Here is a 19,407-nt window from a genome sequence, read left to right on the forward strand (position 1 = left end):
CAGCACAATATGGGAGGATCCGATTACAGATTCAAATGGAACGGTAATTGAAGATTTGATGGAAGAAAGGGATTTGGTATGTATGAATGATGGTAGAGGAACAAGGATAAACATAACAACAGGAACTGAGTCGGTATTAGATATTACGTTAGTGTCTAATGTCTTGGCTGGCATCAGTAACTGGGGAGTTTGGACTGCTTCAACAGTAGGCAGTGATCACTACCCAGTTTTATGTTCAGTGGGTGAAAGAGTTGAAATAAGACCAGGTGGGGGAGTCCCAAAGTGGGTGTTTGGAAAAGCAGATTGGGGTAAGTTCCAGAAGTTAAGTGAAGAAGCATTGACAAAGATTGACATTTCTGGAGATATAAATGAATTAAACAGTCAGGTGATTTCAGCAATTATTATGGCAGCAGAAGGATCTATACCCAGGAGTAAAAATAGGATGAATAGAAAACTAGTGCCATGGTGGACAGAGGAATGTTGTCAGGCTGTAAAAAACAGAAATAGAGCATTCAGGCTAGTTAAAAGAACCCAGAATATGCAGCATTTGATTCAATATAAGAAGGCACAGGCAGTGGTGAGAAGAACTATACGTCAAGCTTAAAGGGCAACTTGGAGGAGTTTTTGCAACAAAATAGGAAGAACAACGCCTGTGGGAGAGGTATGGGGAATGATTAAGAGGATGGGGGGAGATAGAAGGGATTGGGAGTATCCAGTAATGATATCTGAGGAGGAAACAGCAGTCTCCAGCAGGGATAAGGCTGAGATCATGGCCAAGTCATTTGTAAAGATACATAGTTCAGAAAATTTGTCTGAAGAAGGGAGAAGGAGAAGGGAAAGAACAATGAGTCAATACCCAGATGTGTTAAACAGGAGGAAAGAAACAGATGATATAATTGATGATCCATTTACTTTGGCAGAAATGGTGAGAGCAATAAAGAGTTCGAGACCAACCTCCCCAGGGAAAGATCTAATATGCTATGTTATGCTAAAAAATCTAGGAGAAGGAGCGCTCTTGAAGTTACTGCATTTTTGTAACAGAATGTGGGAGGAGGGAAGATTACCAAGTGCATGGAAAGAAGCAGTAGTAATTCCAATAAGGAAACCTGGCAAGGATCCGTCAAAACCCACTAGCTACAGGCCAATAACACTAACATCAAATATATGTAAGGCAATGGAAAGGATGATAACTGAAAGGTTATCATATGATCTTGAGAAGAGAGGAATGCTGGCAAGTTATCAGAGTGGTTTTAGGAAGGGAAGGAATTCCATGGACTCAGTGATAAGGTTAGAGACTGAAATAAGAAAGGCCCAGGCAAATAAAGAAACAGTAGTTGCAGTGTTTTTTGACATTGAAAAAGCCTATGATATGATGTGGAAGGAAGGATTATTAATTAAACTGCACAAGATGGGGGTTGGGGGGAGAGTTTTTAATTGGATTAAAGATTCTTTGTTTGGTAGAAAAATTCAAGTTCGGATTGGATCAGAATTATCAAAACAGTACATAGTGGGAAATGGCACACCTCAGGGTAGTGTGATTAGCCCGTTACTTTTCATCATTATGATCAATGATGTCTTCACAAAGGTACCAGTGGATATAGGTAGGTCACTGTTTGCGGATGATGGGGCCTTGTGGAAAAGAGGCAGGAACACGGAGCATATAATCAGGAAACTACAAGGAGCAATTGATAGATAGATAGATAGATAGATAGATACTTTATTCATCCCCATGGGGAAATTCAACTTTTTTCCAATGTCCCATACACTTGTTGTAGCAAAACTATTTACATACAATACTTAACTCAGTAAAAAATATGATATGCATCTAAATCACTATCTCAAAAAGCATTAATAATAGCTTTTAAAAAGTTCTTAAGTCCTGGAGGTAGAATTGTAAAGCCTAATGGCATTGGGGAGTATTGACCTCTTCATCCTGTCTGAGGAGCATTGCATCGATAGTAACCTGTCGCTGAAACTGCTTCTCTGTCTCTGGATGGTGCTATGTAGAGGATGTTCAGAGTTATCCATAATTGACCGTAGCCTACTCAGCGCCCTTCGCTCAGCTACCGATGTTAAACTCTCCAGTACTTTGCCCACGACAGAGCCCGCCTTCCTTACCAGCTTATTAAGATGTGAGGCATCCTTCTTCTTAATGCTTCCTCCCCAACACGCCACCACAAAGAAGAGGGCGCTCTCCACAACTGACCTATAGAACATCTTCAGCATCTCACTACAGACATTGAATGACGCCAACCTTCTAAGGAAGTACAGTCGACTCTGTGCCTTCCTGCACAAGGCATCTGTGTTGGCAGTCCAGTCTAGCTTCTCGTCTAACTGTACTCCCAGATACTTGTAGGTCTTAACCTGCTCCACACATTCTCCATTAATGATCACTGGCTCACGTCTTAATAAGCTGGTAAGGAAGGCGGGCTCTGTCGTGGGCAAAGTACTGGAGAGTTTAACATCGGTAGCTGAGCGAAGGGCGCTGAGTAGGCTATGGTCAATTATGGAAAACTCTGAACATCCTCTACATAGCACCATCCAGAAACAGAGAAGCAGTTTCAGCGACAGGTTACTATCGATGCAATGCTTCTCAGACAGGATGAAGAGGTCAATACTCCCCAATGCCATTAGGCTTTACAATTCAACCGCCAGGACTTAAGAACTTTTTAAAAGCTATTATTAATGCTTTTTGAGATAGTGATTTAGATGCATATCATATTTTTTACTGAGTTAAGTATTGTATGTAATTAGTTTTGCTACAACAAGTGTATGGGACATTGGAAAAAAAAGTTGAATTTCCCCATGGGGATGAATAAAGTATCTATCTATCTATCTATCTATCTATCTATCTATCTATCTATCTATCTATCTATCTATCTATCTATCTATGAGGCCTAGATCTCCTAAAGTCCACCACCATCTCCTTGGTCTTGGTGATATTGAGACGCAGGTAGTTTGAGTTGCACCATATCACAAAGTCCTGTATCAGTTTCCTATACTCCTCTTCCTGTCCATTCCTGACACACCCCACTATGGCCGTGTCATCAGCAAACTTCTGCACATGGCAGGACTCCGAGTTATATTGGAAGTCTGATGTGTACAGGGTGAACAGGACCGGAGAGAGTACGGTTCCCTGCGGCGCTCCTGTGCTGCTGACCACCGTGTCAGACCTACAGTCTCCCAACCGCACATACTGAGGTCTATCTGTCAAGTAGTCCACTATCCAATCCACCATGTGAGAGTCTACTCCCATCTCCGTTAGTTTGTGCCTTAAGATCTTGGGCTGGATGGTGTTAAAGGCACTAGAGAAGTCAAGGAATGTAATCCTCACAGCACAACTGACCCCATCTAGGTGAGAGAATGATTTGTGCAGCAAATACGTGATAGCATCCTCCACTCCCGCCTTCTCCTTATACGCAAACTGAAGAGGATCCTGGGCGTGCCTGGTTTGTGGCCTCAGATTCTGTATTATCTGTATTATGAAGTGGTAGAGTGGGGTTACGATTGGGGATGTAGATTTTCAGTGGAAAAAACTCAAACTGTATTTTTCACTAGGAAAAGAATTGAAGTAGGGAAGAAGTTAAGGATGCATGGGATTGAATTAGAAAGGGTTGGATCATTTAAATTTCTGGGAGTTATATTTGATTCACGATTAACTTGGGCAGACCATATCAGGAAAGTTGAGGAGAAATGTAAAAAAGTAATAAACGTGATGAGATGTTTGACTGGTAGGGAATGGGGAGCAAGTTGTTCAGCATTAAAGAGAATGTATGTGGCTTTAGTAAGATCTGTGTTGGATTATGGAAGTGTAGCATATGGATCAGCAGCTAGGTCTCTTATAAGGAAACTGGATGTGATTCAGGCTCAGGTTTTGAGAGTGTGCAGTGGGGCTTTTAAAACATCACCAGTATCAGCCCTGCAGGTAGAAATGGGAATAATGCCTTTGGAATTAAGAAGGATGCAATTGATGGCAAACTACTGGGTTAATTTGCAGGGATACAATGATTCTCACCCTGCTAAAGGAGTGTTGCAGGAGTCCTGGGAAAATGGGAGGTTTCAGGGGGAAAACTTTAGTCGGGTAGGGAATGATATTGCTAGATCATGTGGAGTGTTTGATCTAAGAATAAGTCCTTCAGTAGATTTATCCGGTTGTAGCTCCATGGAAGCTGGTATGGCCTGACGTAGACTGGCATTTGTTAGAGGTAAAAAGGAAAGGAAAGTATAAAACTGATTTGGTAAGTGCATTTAACTGTCATGTGATGAAAAAATATAGTGATTATACTCAGGTCTATACAGATGGTGCTAAGGAACCAGAGACAGGAGTGACAGGGTTTGGGGTGGCTATACCAGCAAAAGCAATTGCAATCAGCAGAAGAACATCTGATAAGTTAGCGGTGTATACAGTGGTGATGATGGCAGTGCTGGTTGCGTTGCGTTGGGTGGAGAAAACTAAACTAGTCAAAGCGTTGATATGCTCAGATTCATCTTCAGTTCTAGCAAGTTTAAGGTCTTCTCACTCAAACAGCCAGCAAGATGTACTTCATGAAGTCCTTTAGTCAGTCACAAGAGTTGCAAATTAGGGAGGTCAGGTTAAATTTCTATGGGTTCCAGCTCATGTAGGGGTGAAGGGCAATGAAAGGGTGGATGAGTTGGCAAAGAGGGCAAAAAAGAAAGAAAATATAGAAATGCACATTAGTATCAGTAAAGCAAAGGTTAAGTGTGTAATCTGGGAAAAAATTAACCAAATGTGGCAAGAAAGATGGGACAGGGAGGGGAAAGGGAGGCATCTATATCAAATACAAAAAAGTGTTGCAGGTACTAGGGTAGGAAGTAGATACAGAAGAGAGGAAATTGTGTTGGCTAGGTTAAGGCTGGGGCACTGTGCACTAAACCAAACATTGAAATTGATAGGGAACCACCAGACAGGATTGTGTGCAAAATGTCAGGAAGAGGAGTCAGTAGAACATGTAGTTCTGAGTTGCAGGAAGTATGGGATACAGAGAGAGATGATGAGAATTAATCTAAGGGAATTGGGGGTGCAGGAATTCACATTAAAAGGGGTGCTGGGCATGGGTGAGAGAACACAGGTCAGGGTATTTTTAGCTTTCTTAAGGGGTAGAGGGTTTTTTTTATAGGATATGATGGATAAACAGAAATAGGGTACTAGGATGGGGAGGATAAAGTGTAGGTTAGGGTATGTGTATGTGTGCGATTGGGTGAAGGGATTTAGAATGTGAGTCCATCGCATACTCCGGAACAGAAGGAGGTGGTAATGCACCATTAAGCTGGGTGCCAACCGTCGTAAAACAAGACGGAGAGAGAGAGAGAGAGAGGCAGGTGGTCCAATATCTTTTCTTGTTTGTTCATTTGATGTGGATTCTGCTGAAATACCAGCATTCCTGATTGCTGCTGATCTGCACCAAGTGGTTAAGAGTCAACTACGCTGCTAGGTCTGGGGTCACCTGCAACACAAACTTGGTAAAGATGGCAGGTTTTCTTTTCCTGAGGGATAAAGTGAATCATATGGCTATTTTTGTAGTTTTGCTTACCATTAAAATACTTCCTTTTGTTCATAGTTTATTTATTGTATTGCTCAAACTTAAATATCACAGCAGCTGTGCTGGGATTTAAACTGATAGGTCAGTTTAAATCTTACCAAAGATATCAATAAGATCAAGAGTACAGAAAATTTTCAAGGATGTTGCTGGGGCTTGAGGACCTGAGACCTTGAGGAAAGTTGAATCAGTTCGGACTTTATTCCTTGGGGCATGGGAGAATGTGGAGATTTGATGGATGCATTCACGATTATGATGGGTATATATAGAGTGTAAATATGAGTAGGCTTTTTCCATTGAGGTTGGGTGAGACTAGAACCAGAGGGCATAAGTTAAACGTGGAAGGTGGAATAGTTAAGGGAAAACTGAGGGGAAACTTCTTCACTTAGAGAGTGGTGTGATTCTGGAATGAACTGCTTGCAAAAGTGGTGGATGCAGGTTCGTTTTCAACACTTAAGAGAAATTTGTCGAAGTACTTGAATAGGCAAGCTTTGGAGGGCTATGGTCCTGGTGTAGGCTAATGAGACTATTTAGAATAACAGTTAGACAAGGACTAGATGGGCCATAGGACATGTCCTTGTGTGGTAGTGCTCTATGACTCTATCAGGATCAATGGTCTAGATCTTTGAATGGTACCCCGGTTATGTAAGAACTACGTACTGTACATTGAGCCACAGTCTCCCTCTTGTTTTCTTCATTTAAGATGTTATTTAAACCTTGTCAAGGTGGTATTTTTGTTTTGTTCTGGGTATAATTTTATTTAGTCTCCATTTCAATTATTTATATACATCTCTTATGAAATTTTGGATTGCATACATGCTCACCTTGGCAAAGTTGTCAGTTGTGCTGATTGCTAAGCAAATGTGGGTTTTAATTCAAGTTCTGTTTCTAATACTTATTTACAATATCAGAAATATTGCAGACTTCAGCGTGCTAATATTGGAGGGCTGAACTGCTGGAGGTTGTGTCTCCTAACTGGGAAATTAAATGCATACTGCTCTTTCAGGATTCAGACATCCTACTTCATCAGTTTTCCTTTCTAGCTGTTCCCAACTTTAAGTTTAGAAATATTGGCTGAAATGTTTGACAAAGGAATATTTAAGAACGTTTCCTCAAATATCACTCATCTTTAATCATCTAATTAGTCTAAAACTGCAAGTGTTTTTATTAAATTAAGAAATTTCCTTTATGTCGGTGAGATCAAGTGTGGTGACTATTTTGCAGAACACCAGTGTTCAGTTTGCCAAAGCTACCTTGAGCTTCTGGTCTTATGCCATCTCTCCTCCCCATTACCACTCATCTATCCTCAGCCTTCTCCATGGTGTGGGCAAGTTGTAAACTAGAAGAATAAAACTTCATATTCTACAGCCCACTGGTATGAACAACAATTTTCCAATTTCAGGTAACTCACTCATGCTTTCCCAGTCCACCAAGGAGTCTCTCCTATGTTTCCCACCTCTCTCCCATTATTACGCTTCCCTTCTACACTTGATATCAGCTGTCCTTCACTCACATATTTATCTGCCTGTGTTTCTTCTCTCTTAATTCACTTTCCTGATCCACTCCCACATCTGGTTACACCTGCCTACTTTTCCCCTGGTCTCTTTCCACCAACCTCTTGCCTCGCAATCCTTTGTCGCTCACCAGCCTCTATCTCACCCCTCCTCTCACTCAGTCCTGATACAAGGTTTTGACCAGAAATATCAATCACCCTTTTGCTTCCACAGATGTTATTTGACCAACTGAGTTCTTCTAGCAGCTTTTTGTTTTTCTTTGCTCCAGATTCTAATCTCAAAATAATTTTATTCTATTTAGAGATGAGATGGGGTATAGGCCTTTCTGGCCCTTCAAGCTGCTCTGACCAGCAACCCACCGAATTAACCCTGGCTTAATGACAGGACAATCTGTAATGATCAGTTAACCTCCTAACCAGTAGTTAATACTACCAGTCCGAAGTATATCTTTGGACTGTGGGAGGAAACATGAGCACCCAGCAGAAACCCACATGCTCACCAGAAGAAATGTACAAATTTGCTTACAGAGGATACTAGAAATGAATTCCAAACCCTGATGCCGAGCTGTAATAACAACTACGCTATCGTTGAGCCTATGTTAGTTTATACATCATTTTTCCTCACTGCGCTGATTTCACTCTTTGCTTCTTCAATACTTTAAGTCAAGTCTCTAGAGGATTATTGAATGCTTAACCTTCTGACTCTGCATGTGTACACTACTAAACCAAAGCTAAAAGGCTTTGTAGGCTTTGTATGCAATTAAATTATTTTTGGCTTAGAAACAATGGAAACATGATGTTTCCTGTTGAATTTGATATTTTCCTATGCTTATTACTACTATCAGTGTTATTCTCAGTCTGTGCCAGCATGTTGACTGGGTGTTACCTAGATGGAATATGAATCATGCTGGCATGATGCATGCAGCCACATGAATGTTGGTTCATTCCATAAACTGTCATGTTGTTTTTTCGAGTGGCTTCTGTCCAGTATCACTTTTCTCTGTTAAGCAATCTGTTACTGGGAAATAGTTGTGTAATAAGGCAATGGTTATTATGATTTATATTGTTAATGGTTTATTATTGTCAACATCACCAAGATACAGTGAAAAGACTGTTTTGCATATTGTTTATGTAGATCAAATCAATACATGGTGCATTGAGCTAAAATAATGTAAAATAACAAAGCAAAATGAAGTGTAAAAGCTCCTTAAAGAGTGCAGTGTAAGGATAAAGTGCAAGATCATAATGAGTTAGTTTGTGAGGTGAAGAATCCATTTTATCATACAAGGGGTTTGTTCAAAAGCCTGATATCAGTGAGATAGAAACTGTCATTGAGTCCTGTGGTACATGATTTTAGGCTTTGGTATCTTCTGCCAAATTGAAGAGGGATGACAACAATGTCCTGGATAGTTGGGGGTCTTTGATTATGCTGGCTGCTTTACTGAGGCAGTGAGAAGTAAAGACAGATTCCATACAGGGGAGGCTGGTTCCTGTGATGTGCTGCACTCTGTCTACAACTATCTGCAGTTTCTTGTGGTCATATGCTTTCTATGGTGCACTGATGGGTACAAGCTAAATTTCTTAAGCTTCCTGAGAAAGTAAAGGCATTGTTGCTTTCCTGGCCATGACGGTTACATAGTTGCACCAGGGCAGGCTATTGGTGGTGTTCACACCTGAGAAAGTAAAGCTCTCAGCCCACCCAACCTCAAACACTGTTGATGTAGACAGGAGCGTGTACACACCCCTCCTTTCCAAAGTCAATGAGCAGCTCTTTCATTTGGTTGACATTGAGGGAAAGGTTATTGGCATGGCATCATGTCACTAAGCTCTCTGTCTCTTTCCTGTACTCTAACTCATCATTATTTAAGATATAGCACATTACAGAAGTACCTGCAAACTTGCAGATGGAGTTAGAGAAGAATCTGGCCATATAGTCATGTGCGTACAGGAGTAGAGTTCGGGGGCTGAGGACACAACCTTGTGGAGCACTAGTGTTTAGAATAATCTTGGTGCTGGTGTTGTTGCTTATCCTTACTGATTGCAGTCCGTTGGTCAGATGGGTCAAATGGCCTAATTCTGCTTTTATGTCTTACGGCCTTGTGATCCATTTACATATGGAGACATTATCTCCCAGGGTCAGAAGTTTGGTGATTAGTGTGTTTGCAATAATAGTATTGAAGACAGAACCGTAGTCAATAAACAATAGTCTGATGTGGGTGTCTTTACTGATTTGTTTCATCGTGAAGGTTAAAATGTGAACTCTCTTCCAGTAATTCAGTTTTTAAAAAAGTTGTAAGTAAAACTTCAGCTTGACAGAAAACTAAATGATCTCTTCTACTTCATTAGTTAGTGAGTTCTGACTGAATTTGACCTACCTGACAGTAGTTGCCTGTTTTGATTTCTGTTAATTGTATATGAATACTTCCACCATCTATTGCCTCTTAATGACTGGACTATATTAAAGCATTAAATAATTTTCTCTGTGTTAAAATTTGTTAAATTATTGTACTTAAGAGTGTGGCATATGCACAAATATAGCATGTTGACTCAATTTCTGCAGAGTATGCCAATGTTAAAGAAGGGAGATTTTGTTTCATTTGTTTTACATATTTTCCCTCAGAATGAAGAGTATGTCCATTTTATCTGCTTCCATGTTTTGAAAAGTTTGTGATCCTTGACAAGAATCCTAACAATTCCTTAATGAAGAATAGTGTTTAATAAATCTGCCCACGCTTACTCAATGAGAGGAATGAAACGATTCAAAGCTTTGCTTCCACTGATCCTCAATTTTCCTGTATGTCTTGTATCCTTTCATTCCAAAACAGACAAATTTCTATGATTTCAGATCTGAATATTTACTATAATTGAACATCAATCATTTTGAGATAAAAAGTTACCAGGACTTACACCTGATCTGAAACAGTAAATCCCAGTAATACTATACCTCAGAGAAGCCTCAGTCATAAACCAATGCCTCTTTTTCTGAGGCTGTGCTTTCATACGCCTTGAAGGTCTTTGGGTCTTTTACCAATGATCCCATATTGTAGTACTTGCTTGAAAACACCAAAATAATTCAGCATAGTGTGTTATGTTCTCTTTGGATTTCCTGTATTTTACCATCATCAGGAACTGTTTTTGTGTAGTATTTTTATTACCAAAATATGCATTTCATAATCATGATTAATTAAGCTAGTCATGATTACAGCAACCATTTGCATTATATTTCATTTTGCTGTTGGAAGTAGTATCACATGATTAGGTGAATAACTAAATGTATTAGATAATGTACTGCTTTGTACATTATTAACTGATTTTTTCAATTAACTTAATTATAATAGACAATGACTTTCTTAAGTTTTACACATGTATATACAGGATGCTTACAGCAAATAATAAATGCAATATCAATATACAGAACATATACATAACATCTGAATGTTATTTTTTCTTCTTCCCTTTTTTCTTTCCTTCTTTTCCTTTCTTTCCTTCTTTTCCTTTTTGGCCCTTCTCCTTCCCATCATCTTCTGATTCCTTTGCAGCTTTTGCTCTCTTCTTGCCCAAAGGTGTTTTGATGTACCAATTCTGAAGGAAAAGGATAACCATTTACCTCCAGTGTACTGCTGTACAATATTAATTACAAAGCTAGTTCAAAGTTAAAATTAACACACAACATTCAATGGCATGTTTGTTTATAATCAAAGGAAGCAATTCCAATGAATTATACACCACAATTACAGCTAAGATTTAAAACTAAAATATAAACATGTTACTTCCTGATGTAGATGTACCCATCTGTATCTACCCATATCTATAGCTAAATATTTTCTTTCTTCTTGCTGACAATTTTATGTTTAAGTTCCTCAAGGAGAAACTGATCTCCTTTTCCTGGTATGATAACATGGACAACAAATACTCAGAACGTGATGCTTCAGGAACAAATAACAAAATCAAAGGGACTGCATGGACTGTAGATGCACAATGCTTTTGGATGCATTAATACTGAATATTGGACAGAGTGCAAAATGAATGGACAATGCACTCATGCTCAAGTTGAATTTCTATCCTATCCTGTTGAAGCAGACATTCTGTGCCTCTGAGCTTACACAGTTTTGGACATCCAAATTCCATCCTAAGCTTCTTCTTTGGATCTGTGCTGCGTTTATTAGACAGGACACAACTGAACAATTTAGTACTTTACGGTGGTGAATCAATGTACTAACTGTACTGGAACAGCTTGGCTACAGTTGCAACTAATTCTTCATTGTGACAGAACCCATACCTTTTCCAGTTTATTGTCAAAGCCATATACTTTCCTTCTCCTTGGTCTTAGCCATGCTTTGAACATATGCCGAGTAAATGTAATTGTTTGGCTTATGGGATGTTGAAAACTTAGGAAATGGCTGAGACAAATAATTACTCCACATGAGTAATTATCACAACATGGAGGGCTGAAGGACCTGTACTGTGCTGTAGTGTTCTATGACTGGAAGGCGGGTTGTAAAACTTCCAGTATTGTCAACTGTATGCAGTGAAATCACCATTAAAGATGGGGATGATTGTTGTATTGAGGTTGCCCACTAAAGCATGTGGAGGACTGTAGGACTTTGGAAAAATTGTTTGTCTCTAGTTTTGCTTCAAAGATGATATTGCTATATTTCTACACTATTCCTGGTTGGTGCGACTGTAATGAAACCCAATTTTCCCCGGGATCAATAAAGTATGTCTGTCTGTAGCATTCTGCTTCCACTCTTCAGCATGCTGTGGGCATCACCTTATTTTCATTGAGCTTATGCACTGTGATGGAGCTCAGTTCTGTTGTTGCTGAAGTGCATCTCACGATGCCCACTGCTGCGCTGTAGTGCTGTTCTGAATCTATTTCATTTAGTACAATACAGCCACACAACTCAATGGAGAGTACCCTCAGTAGACCAGACATCATCTCCACAAGAAATGTGCAGTGGCCACTCTTTCCAATGCTCTGAAGTGTGTAATAGTGATTAAAAACCAAGGTTTAAAATTCATTTGGATATACAGTTAAGAGTTGCAATAATGTGCCATTATGTAATTTGCACACATTTCAGGGTGAGTCAGAACCAGATGTTACAGTGACAGGTTTCTTGACATGATTATTAATGTACCCTGCCATCCAGTGAACTCAGCAACATCAATAGGATAAGGAAGTTTAAAACAAGGTTGGATAGATTTTTGCATAGTAGGGGAATTAGGGGTTGTGGGGAAAAGGTAGGTAAGTGGAGATGAGTCCATGGCCAGATCAGCCATGATCTTATTGAATGGCAGAGCAGGCTCGATGGGCCAGATGGACTACTCCTGCTCCTATTTCTTATGTTCTTATGAAGTTCAAAACACATTTCTAGTGAGCTTTTCAACCACTGAACTTCTGAAAAAAAAATATATTGTCACTGTCTTTACACAGAGAAAAATACTTCAAATAACATCCGAATGTTCAATCTGGGCATTATTTAAAGGGCATTCTGTGCCTCTGCTGCAGTGAGCTGCATAACGCTACCAAACAAACTGCAAGCAGATTGACCCCAACCCGGATCCCAGCCTCTGTTTTAGCAGGTGGCCTCAGCAGGCTGTTCCTTAAAATAATGTGGACAGGAATGCCAAAAGAATCTGACTGTAAGGTAACTAATTCTGAATTTATCAGGTCAGACAGGGTTTAAGACACAGAACTCATTGATAGATAACAAGGAATCCTCCATCAAAAGGGTTGTGCAATCACCATAATATACTCAAGATGAAATTCATAGATTTTTTTTATTATTAGGGAAAATAACGGACAAGGATTCAGTGCAAGAAAATGTTACTGTGGTAAATGGTGCCACAATCATATTGAACATAGAACAGTACAGGACAGGAAAAGGCTCTTCAGCTCATGATGTCTGTGCCAATCAAGATGCCAACTGAAACTAATCCCACTGCGTCTACAGGATTAATTTCCCTCCATTTCCATCATAGTAACTCTGAATAACAGCGCAGGCAATTTGATATTTTCCTGAAATAGTTCATATGAATTTTGGGATCAGAATATATGGGAAAGTCACAGCAGACAAGACAGCAACTGAGGATTATAAGAAATATGAAAACCTCTCAAAGAGAATTAACCTTTTTTCCTTTTCTGGTGTTGATGTGCATTATGCTGTTTTTAAATTTGGGTCTCTATATATGCTAAAATACTTATTATCCATGTGGGGCACAATAGTGAGTGGTTTAGAATATCAAATCATATCTGTTTTCAAATTTAAGTATGGAAATCAAGGAAAAATTGATCTGAGTTGTATTACTATTCCTTGTAGTCTTCAGGATCAATTCATAAAAAATAGTCAGCTTAGCTTGAAGTATTCTGCCAGCATAAGGCAAGTCTTTGAAATGCATATTGTTGGTGGCATTGGGGGGAAATTCCAGCATACCTCTCCTTTCTAATGATAAGTACTGATGATATTAGACATTTGCAACTGATTTATAACCTTTTACACATTTAAAAACTAACCATCATGATATAATCCTGGTGTTGTACACTGACAGATCTCACTATCTTCTGACGTTAATGGGACAATATCCAACAGCAAAGGTTATTGCCCAATGATCCTGGTGAAAATGAGTTCGAAGTGCTTAATTAGTGAAACCATCCCGAAGTTACAAGTTGGTGGGGATGCTAGAAAGAAAACACTAAAAATATAGCAAGGTCTTCCAAAAAAGCATGGGCACTAAAGGTTAATGTTGCCAGTAAACTTGAGCAGTCTAATGGAAAATGTCCAGAGTACGTCAGATGACTAGGAATTCCATCTTTTCCTGTTGGCTCTTTGTGTCGGAATGTAGCAGGCATCTGCTCAAAACCACTTCATTTTTGGCAGAACAAATCTTGCATCTTTTGAATACCAATTCACCACTTATTAATGACTTTTATTAACGTGCTTCTCTCTGAAATTACAATCACACCATTTACATTGCTTTAGTCACCAAATTAGTATCAAAACTTTATAAAAATGACTCTTTACCTTGAATGATTCCTCTTCCTCTTGGTATACAGGTTCCTGCTTGGCCAGAGGAGTAATGAACTCTACTGCAGAGAGAGGTTTAGTGTGTAACTGCTTTATACGTCGTTCAGTTAGAACATCCTTTGCAGCTTGAGTAAGGTGTCCTTGCGTATAGCCATCAGTGATCTTGGCCAAGGAACTTAGATCCAATGAATTCGTCAGGATCCCACCATTTTGTTGGATTATACTCTTCCATAACACTAATACACGAAACATAAGAATTCTAATTATATACTACTTTCAAATAATAACACAATAACACCTTAAGAAAAGTCTGCAATTGTTGTTGATTCTGAGAGATGAAATATTTAAGCTGAACACTTAAACATGTTTTTCCATTAATGTTGGAGATAAAGTAATGTTGTATAACTATCCTTTTCATTTTGCCACATGCAATTTTTGGTGAAAAAATATAAAAGTCACCAGTACACCATGTACTTTGATTTTGCATACCAAATATATTTGCGCCTTAAGCTTCTTCAGCATGTAATCAGGGTGCAGTCAAATGTGGCTTAAATGGTCACAATTTTTAATGTGAATAAACTATGCCTAATTTTCTTTGATTTTTAAATGATATATATATCCTTTGAGTAAACTACTTAGCAAAGTGAAATCAAGCTTCTGACTCTCAAGTGCAAGAATTCTCATACTAACCTATAAACTTTGATCAGTTTTCTGCTTAGTTTTTAATGCTAGGCATGAAAGGGTCAATTTATTTATCTTCAGATACAGCACAGAACAAGCCCTTCCAGCTGCACCACATAATTAACCCTAGCCTAATCACAGGACAGTTTACAATGACCAACTAATCTACCAGCTGATACACCCTTGGAATGTGGGAGGAAACCGGAGCACCCAGAATAAACTTGCTTGTTCACAGGAAGGAATGTATAAATTCCAAACTCTGAAGCCCTGGGCCAAAGTAGTCCTGCTAACCTCTATGCTATTGTGGTGCATCAAGGATCAACTTTATTTGCAACATATATTTAAAGGTATTAGGTATCTGCTGTGGTGTGCTGGTGTGAAATGCAACATAAAACAACATTCAACAATGACCGAGAATAAACAATTGCGTAAAAGTAAAGTTGGAAGTATAGATACGGAATAAAATGTGCATAAACACATACATACCAGCATAAATTTACAATGTAAACAGCATTATAAAAATAGTTTAAATTGTTTACAGTGCAGTAACTGAGGTAACAGATAGAAGAGGTGGCTGACTAGAATAGTTGATCAGATGAACTATCTGGGGGAAGAGGTTTATAAGATGGCATAACATTTTTGTTTTAATAGTCCTATAGTGCTTTCCAGAAGGGAGCTTTGGAAAAGGCAGCCTGCTGTGTGGGTAATGTCTGTAATGAATTTTCCAGCTGGCTTTGTTGTCGTGGATACTTTCAAGTCCTGCAGTTATGGTAGAGTGCACCCAATGACCTTTTCTGCCATCCTGACAGTTTGCTGTAGTTTTCGTTTAATATGAGAGAATGCTGCACCAAACCAGACAGCAGTGGCTGATGCGAGGATACTCTCTGTGATAGCAGTGTCGAATTGCACCTGTATGTTCTGGGGAAGATGGAATTTTAGCAGCTGCTGCAAGTAGTACATCCTCTGCCAAGCCTTTTGGTTAATAAAGGAGTTATGGTTCTCCCACATGAGGTCCTATACAAGGTTGAAATGGTGCTATCTATAGAGTTGTTGAAGATGAGTGGGTGGGGAAAAGACACATTTTTCCTGAAGTCGATAAGCATCACCACAGTTTTGAGGTCTTCCAGTTCTGGCTACATCTTTGTAAATTTTTTCTGTACTCTTTCAATCTTATTTACATCTTTCCTGTAGGTAAGTGACGAAAACTGCACACAATACTCCAAATTAGGCCTCACCAACATCTTATACAACTTCAACATTACATCCCATCTCTAGTACTCAAAACTTTGATTTATAAAGGTCAGTGTGTCAAAAGCTCTCTTTACGACCCTATCTACACATGCCATCACTTGAATCATCAATGAATTACGGACCTGTATTCCTAGATCCAGTTGTTCTACCACACTCCTCTGAGCCCTACTGTTCACTGTGTAAGACCTACCTGGTTGGTCCTACCAAAGGGCAAAACCTCGCACTTGTCATCATTGCCATTTCTCAGCCCATTTTTCCCAATCTTGGCGTCATCTGCAAATTTGCTGATCTAGATAACCATATTATTATGCAGATCATCGATATAGATGACAAACGTTGTCACCCCTCAGACTCCACCCTCCAGGTAAATGTCTCACCCTTTCTTTATAATCCAAGCACTCCAGTCATGATAACTTGCTTGTGAATAACATCTATCCACTAGATGAGTGACCAGACACAATACTCCACGTGGTCTTGCAATACACAAGTACAGATGTAACATAACATCCTGACTCCTATATTCAATGCCTTGAATGATAAAAGCAAGCATGTCAAGGGCCTTCCTTACCCACCAGTGTCAATACTTTCAGGGAATTAAGTGCCTGTACTCCTATGTCGTGTCATTCTACAACACTGGTTTCACAACTCAATTATTCACTGTCCACTGCAGCATTATTTTTGGTGTCATCAAAACTTACTACCATACCAGCTACATTTTTATTCAGATTGTAAATATACAGTAGATGCCAAACAAAAATGGATTTAGCACTAATTGATGCAGCACACCATGGGGCACAGGCCTCCTATCAGAATAGCCCTCCACAGCCATTTGTCTCTTGGATCCCATGTAACTTTCAAGACCAACCTCCCCAATAGGACTTTGTCAAGGTCATGCTGAATGTTGCTGATCAGTGCTTTCTGATAGTACAAGGATATTTCTAGATGATCACTCATCTGATTAACCAACCTCTAATCTTCTGGTTCACCATCCATGGCTAAAGATAATGCAAGTATCTTTGCCAAGGCCCCTGCAATTTCTTCTCTAACTTCCCACATTGTCGAAGGATACACTTGATCAGACCTTGGGGATTTATCCACCTTACTATCCCTTAAGACCAAGGTAAGGAATCAAGAGAGGAACGCAGAATTACAGTGCAAGAGATTAGGCTGGTACTAAAAATGGATAAAATCCTCAAATCTTCCTCCTCATTTTATTCAGTACAATTCCAAATTGCTTCCTGATTAAATTTAGGAGCTTGCTCTCTGAAAAACTGCCTCAATATCTCATATTTTGTCACTTGCACCTTATTTTGTTTTCTTAATCTTTGTTTAGAAAATGCTTATCATGGAAGTCCAAATTTTAAAATAAACAGGCTCATGCTTTGAAAAATAAACTAACAGAGTTACGTTGCTACACTGTGCACCTACCCATTATTTGAAGCTCTTCTTATTTGAACTAGCATATTATAGCACCATCTGCCGAGTCAAGAATTTGTTACAAATTAAGGTTTGTATTTTACAAGTAAAACCATTTCTTCAACTCTGACATTAGAATATGTCGGTCATCAATAATCATTCCTGTTTTCACTGATATGAATATCAAAGTCCATAATTTCTTCTTTGGAAACAGTCACAGCCTGAAGGCGCAAAGAAGTGAGATGAAAAGTGATAGATCAGAATTTCTGGGTGGTGGCTGTGCTCCTACTCTCTCAATTCACATTTACCCACTGCAGATCTTCTAATTCTTGAAACCTCTCCATTCTGATTGGAGAGGAATGCACAGTGAATGGCCTTAAGGCTGCAAATAGCAAGCTCCACCCAAAGAACATCTCTGACAGATGTTTAAGCCATGTCACAGGGTGAGTAGATAAAACTTAATTTGAAAGTCAGTGAATAGATCTGAATGTCTGAACATGAATCTTAGTCCTTTGCACTAAGATTCGATTGTTTAAAGAATAGTATATCACTTATAAATAGGGAATAATTAAAAGAAATTTGAAATATCTTGATATTCAATTCAAAATTATTAAGATAGATATATAGAATCTTTATTGATCGCATAGCAAATTACAGTGTCACAGTAGCATTACAAGTGCACACAAGTGGTGCATACGAGCTCTATTTCAACACTTAAGTTTATATAGGTACATGGATGGTAAACGCATGGAAGGCTACGGTCCTGGTGCAGGTTGATGGAAATAGGCAGTTTCAATGTTTTGGCATGGACTAGATGGGCCAAAGGACTTGTTTTTGTGCTGCACTTTTCTATGACTCTATTAGGAAGGTATTTAAAATCATGAGAAGAGATAGGGTAGATGGTCATGATCTCTATCCCAGGGTAGGGGAGTCTAAACCTAGAGGATATAGATTTAAGATACGAGGGGAAATACTTAAAAGAGATCCGAGGGGCAAGTTTTTCACAGAGAGGGTAGTGCATATATGAAATGAGCTGCCAGAGAAAATGGTAGAGGCTGATACAATTACAATATTTAAGGCATTTAGACAGGTGCATGAATTGTAAAGGTTTAGAATGGGTGAATGGGACTAGATTAGATGGACACCTTGGTCGACATAGACACTTTGTGCCAAAAGGCCTGTTTCCATGCTGTATAACTATGACCGTCAGTAAGATTTGTGGGAATCTTACTTGTCCATTCCTCCTCCCACAGTAACTATAGAGATGTAGATATACCTTTATATTTGTCTCTAAACTACCTCCCTCAGGGGGAAAGTCTTCACTCCATACTCACCAAATCGAGACGTGTAATCTGGTCTTGGAATAAGTATAATTTTCTGGAAAGACCGACAGAAAGACTTTAATTCTGCATCAAAGGGTTGTTGTGTTGTGCCAACAATGAGAACACGATCTTCTGCTTTCATGGATTTAAGTATACTTGGGAAAGGTTTCTTCAATCTCTTTGGATCCAACTGTTTAAGATGAGATAAGGGAAAACTTGATGCTATGAACAACGTTCAATTGAACTTTTCACAGTATTGTGTTTCCAAAGGGCTCTCAGGTATTGTTTTTCTATATTACAGAAAGTACTTTGTTCTGTATTTAGAAATTACCTTGTTCTTATTGGTTGTTTTCTTGCATATAGTAGATTTACGGTGCCGCATTACAGCAATGGGACACAGGACAGATGCTGTTTTATCTATCTACATATAATTAACCATGAATTCAGCAAGGTCATCACACTTAAGTAGAACTGCATCTAAAAGGTTGTCACACTGCATTAATGAATACAAGGAAACATTCAAACATTTAGAAAATGTAATGGAAGGAAGTTGGTCAGTTTATACATTCTTGTAAATTGGGTGTACCATTTTGAATGACGTAATCCTCTGATGAAGTGAGCAGGGAACATTCCCTTCTGCT

General features: G+C 39.0%; 1 protein-coding gene across 2 annotated transcripts in view; it reads right to left on the reverse strand.

Annotated features, from left to right (window-relative positions):
• Positions 1-10,157: 10,157 nt before the first annotated feature.
• LOC140728281 (dynein regulatory complex protein 11-like) overlaps positions 10,158-19,407 on the reverse strand; it is a 184,387-nt gene continuing 175,137 nt past the window's right edge. For both annotated transcript variants that reach the window (XM_073046777.1, XM_073046778.1), the window contains exons 17-19: positions 18,779-18,956; positions 14,094-14,332; positions 10,158-10,653 (exon numbers count right to left, since the gene is read on the reverse strand). In XM_073046777.1, the coding sequence (XP_072902878.1) occupies positions 10,510-10,653; positions 14,094-14,332; positions 18,779-18,956 (561 nt within the window). In that variant the 3' untranslated portion in view covers positions 10,158-10,509. The remainder of the gene's footprint in view (positions 10,654-14,093; positions 14,333-18,778; positions 18,957-19,407) is intronic.

This window comes from Hemitrygon akajei, chromosome 5, assembly GCF_048418815.1.
Source record: "Hemitrygon akajei chromosome 5, sHemAka1.3, whole genome shotgun sequence".
NCBI classification, from domain to species: Eukaryota; Metazoa; Chordata; class Chondrichthyes; order Myliobatiformes; family Dasyatidae; genus Hemitrygon; species Hemitrygon akajei.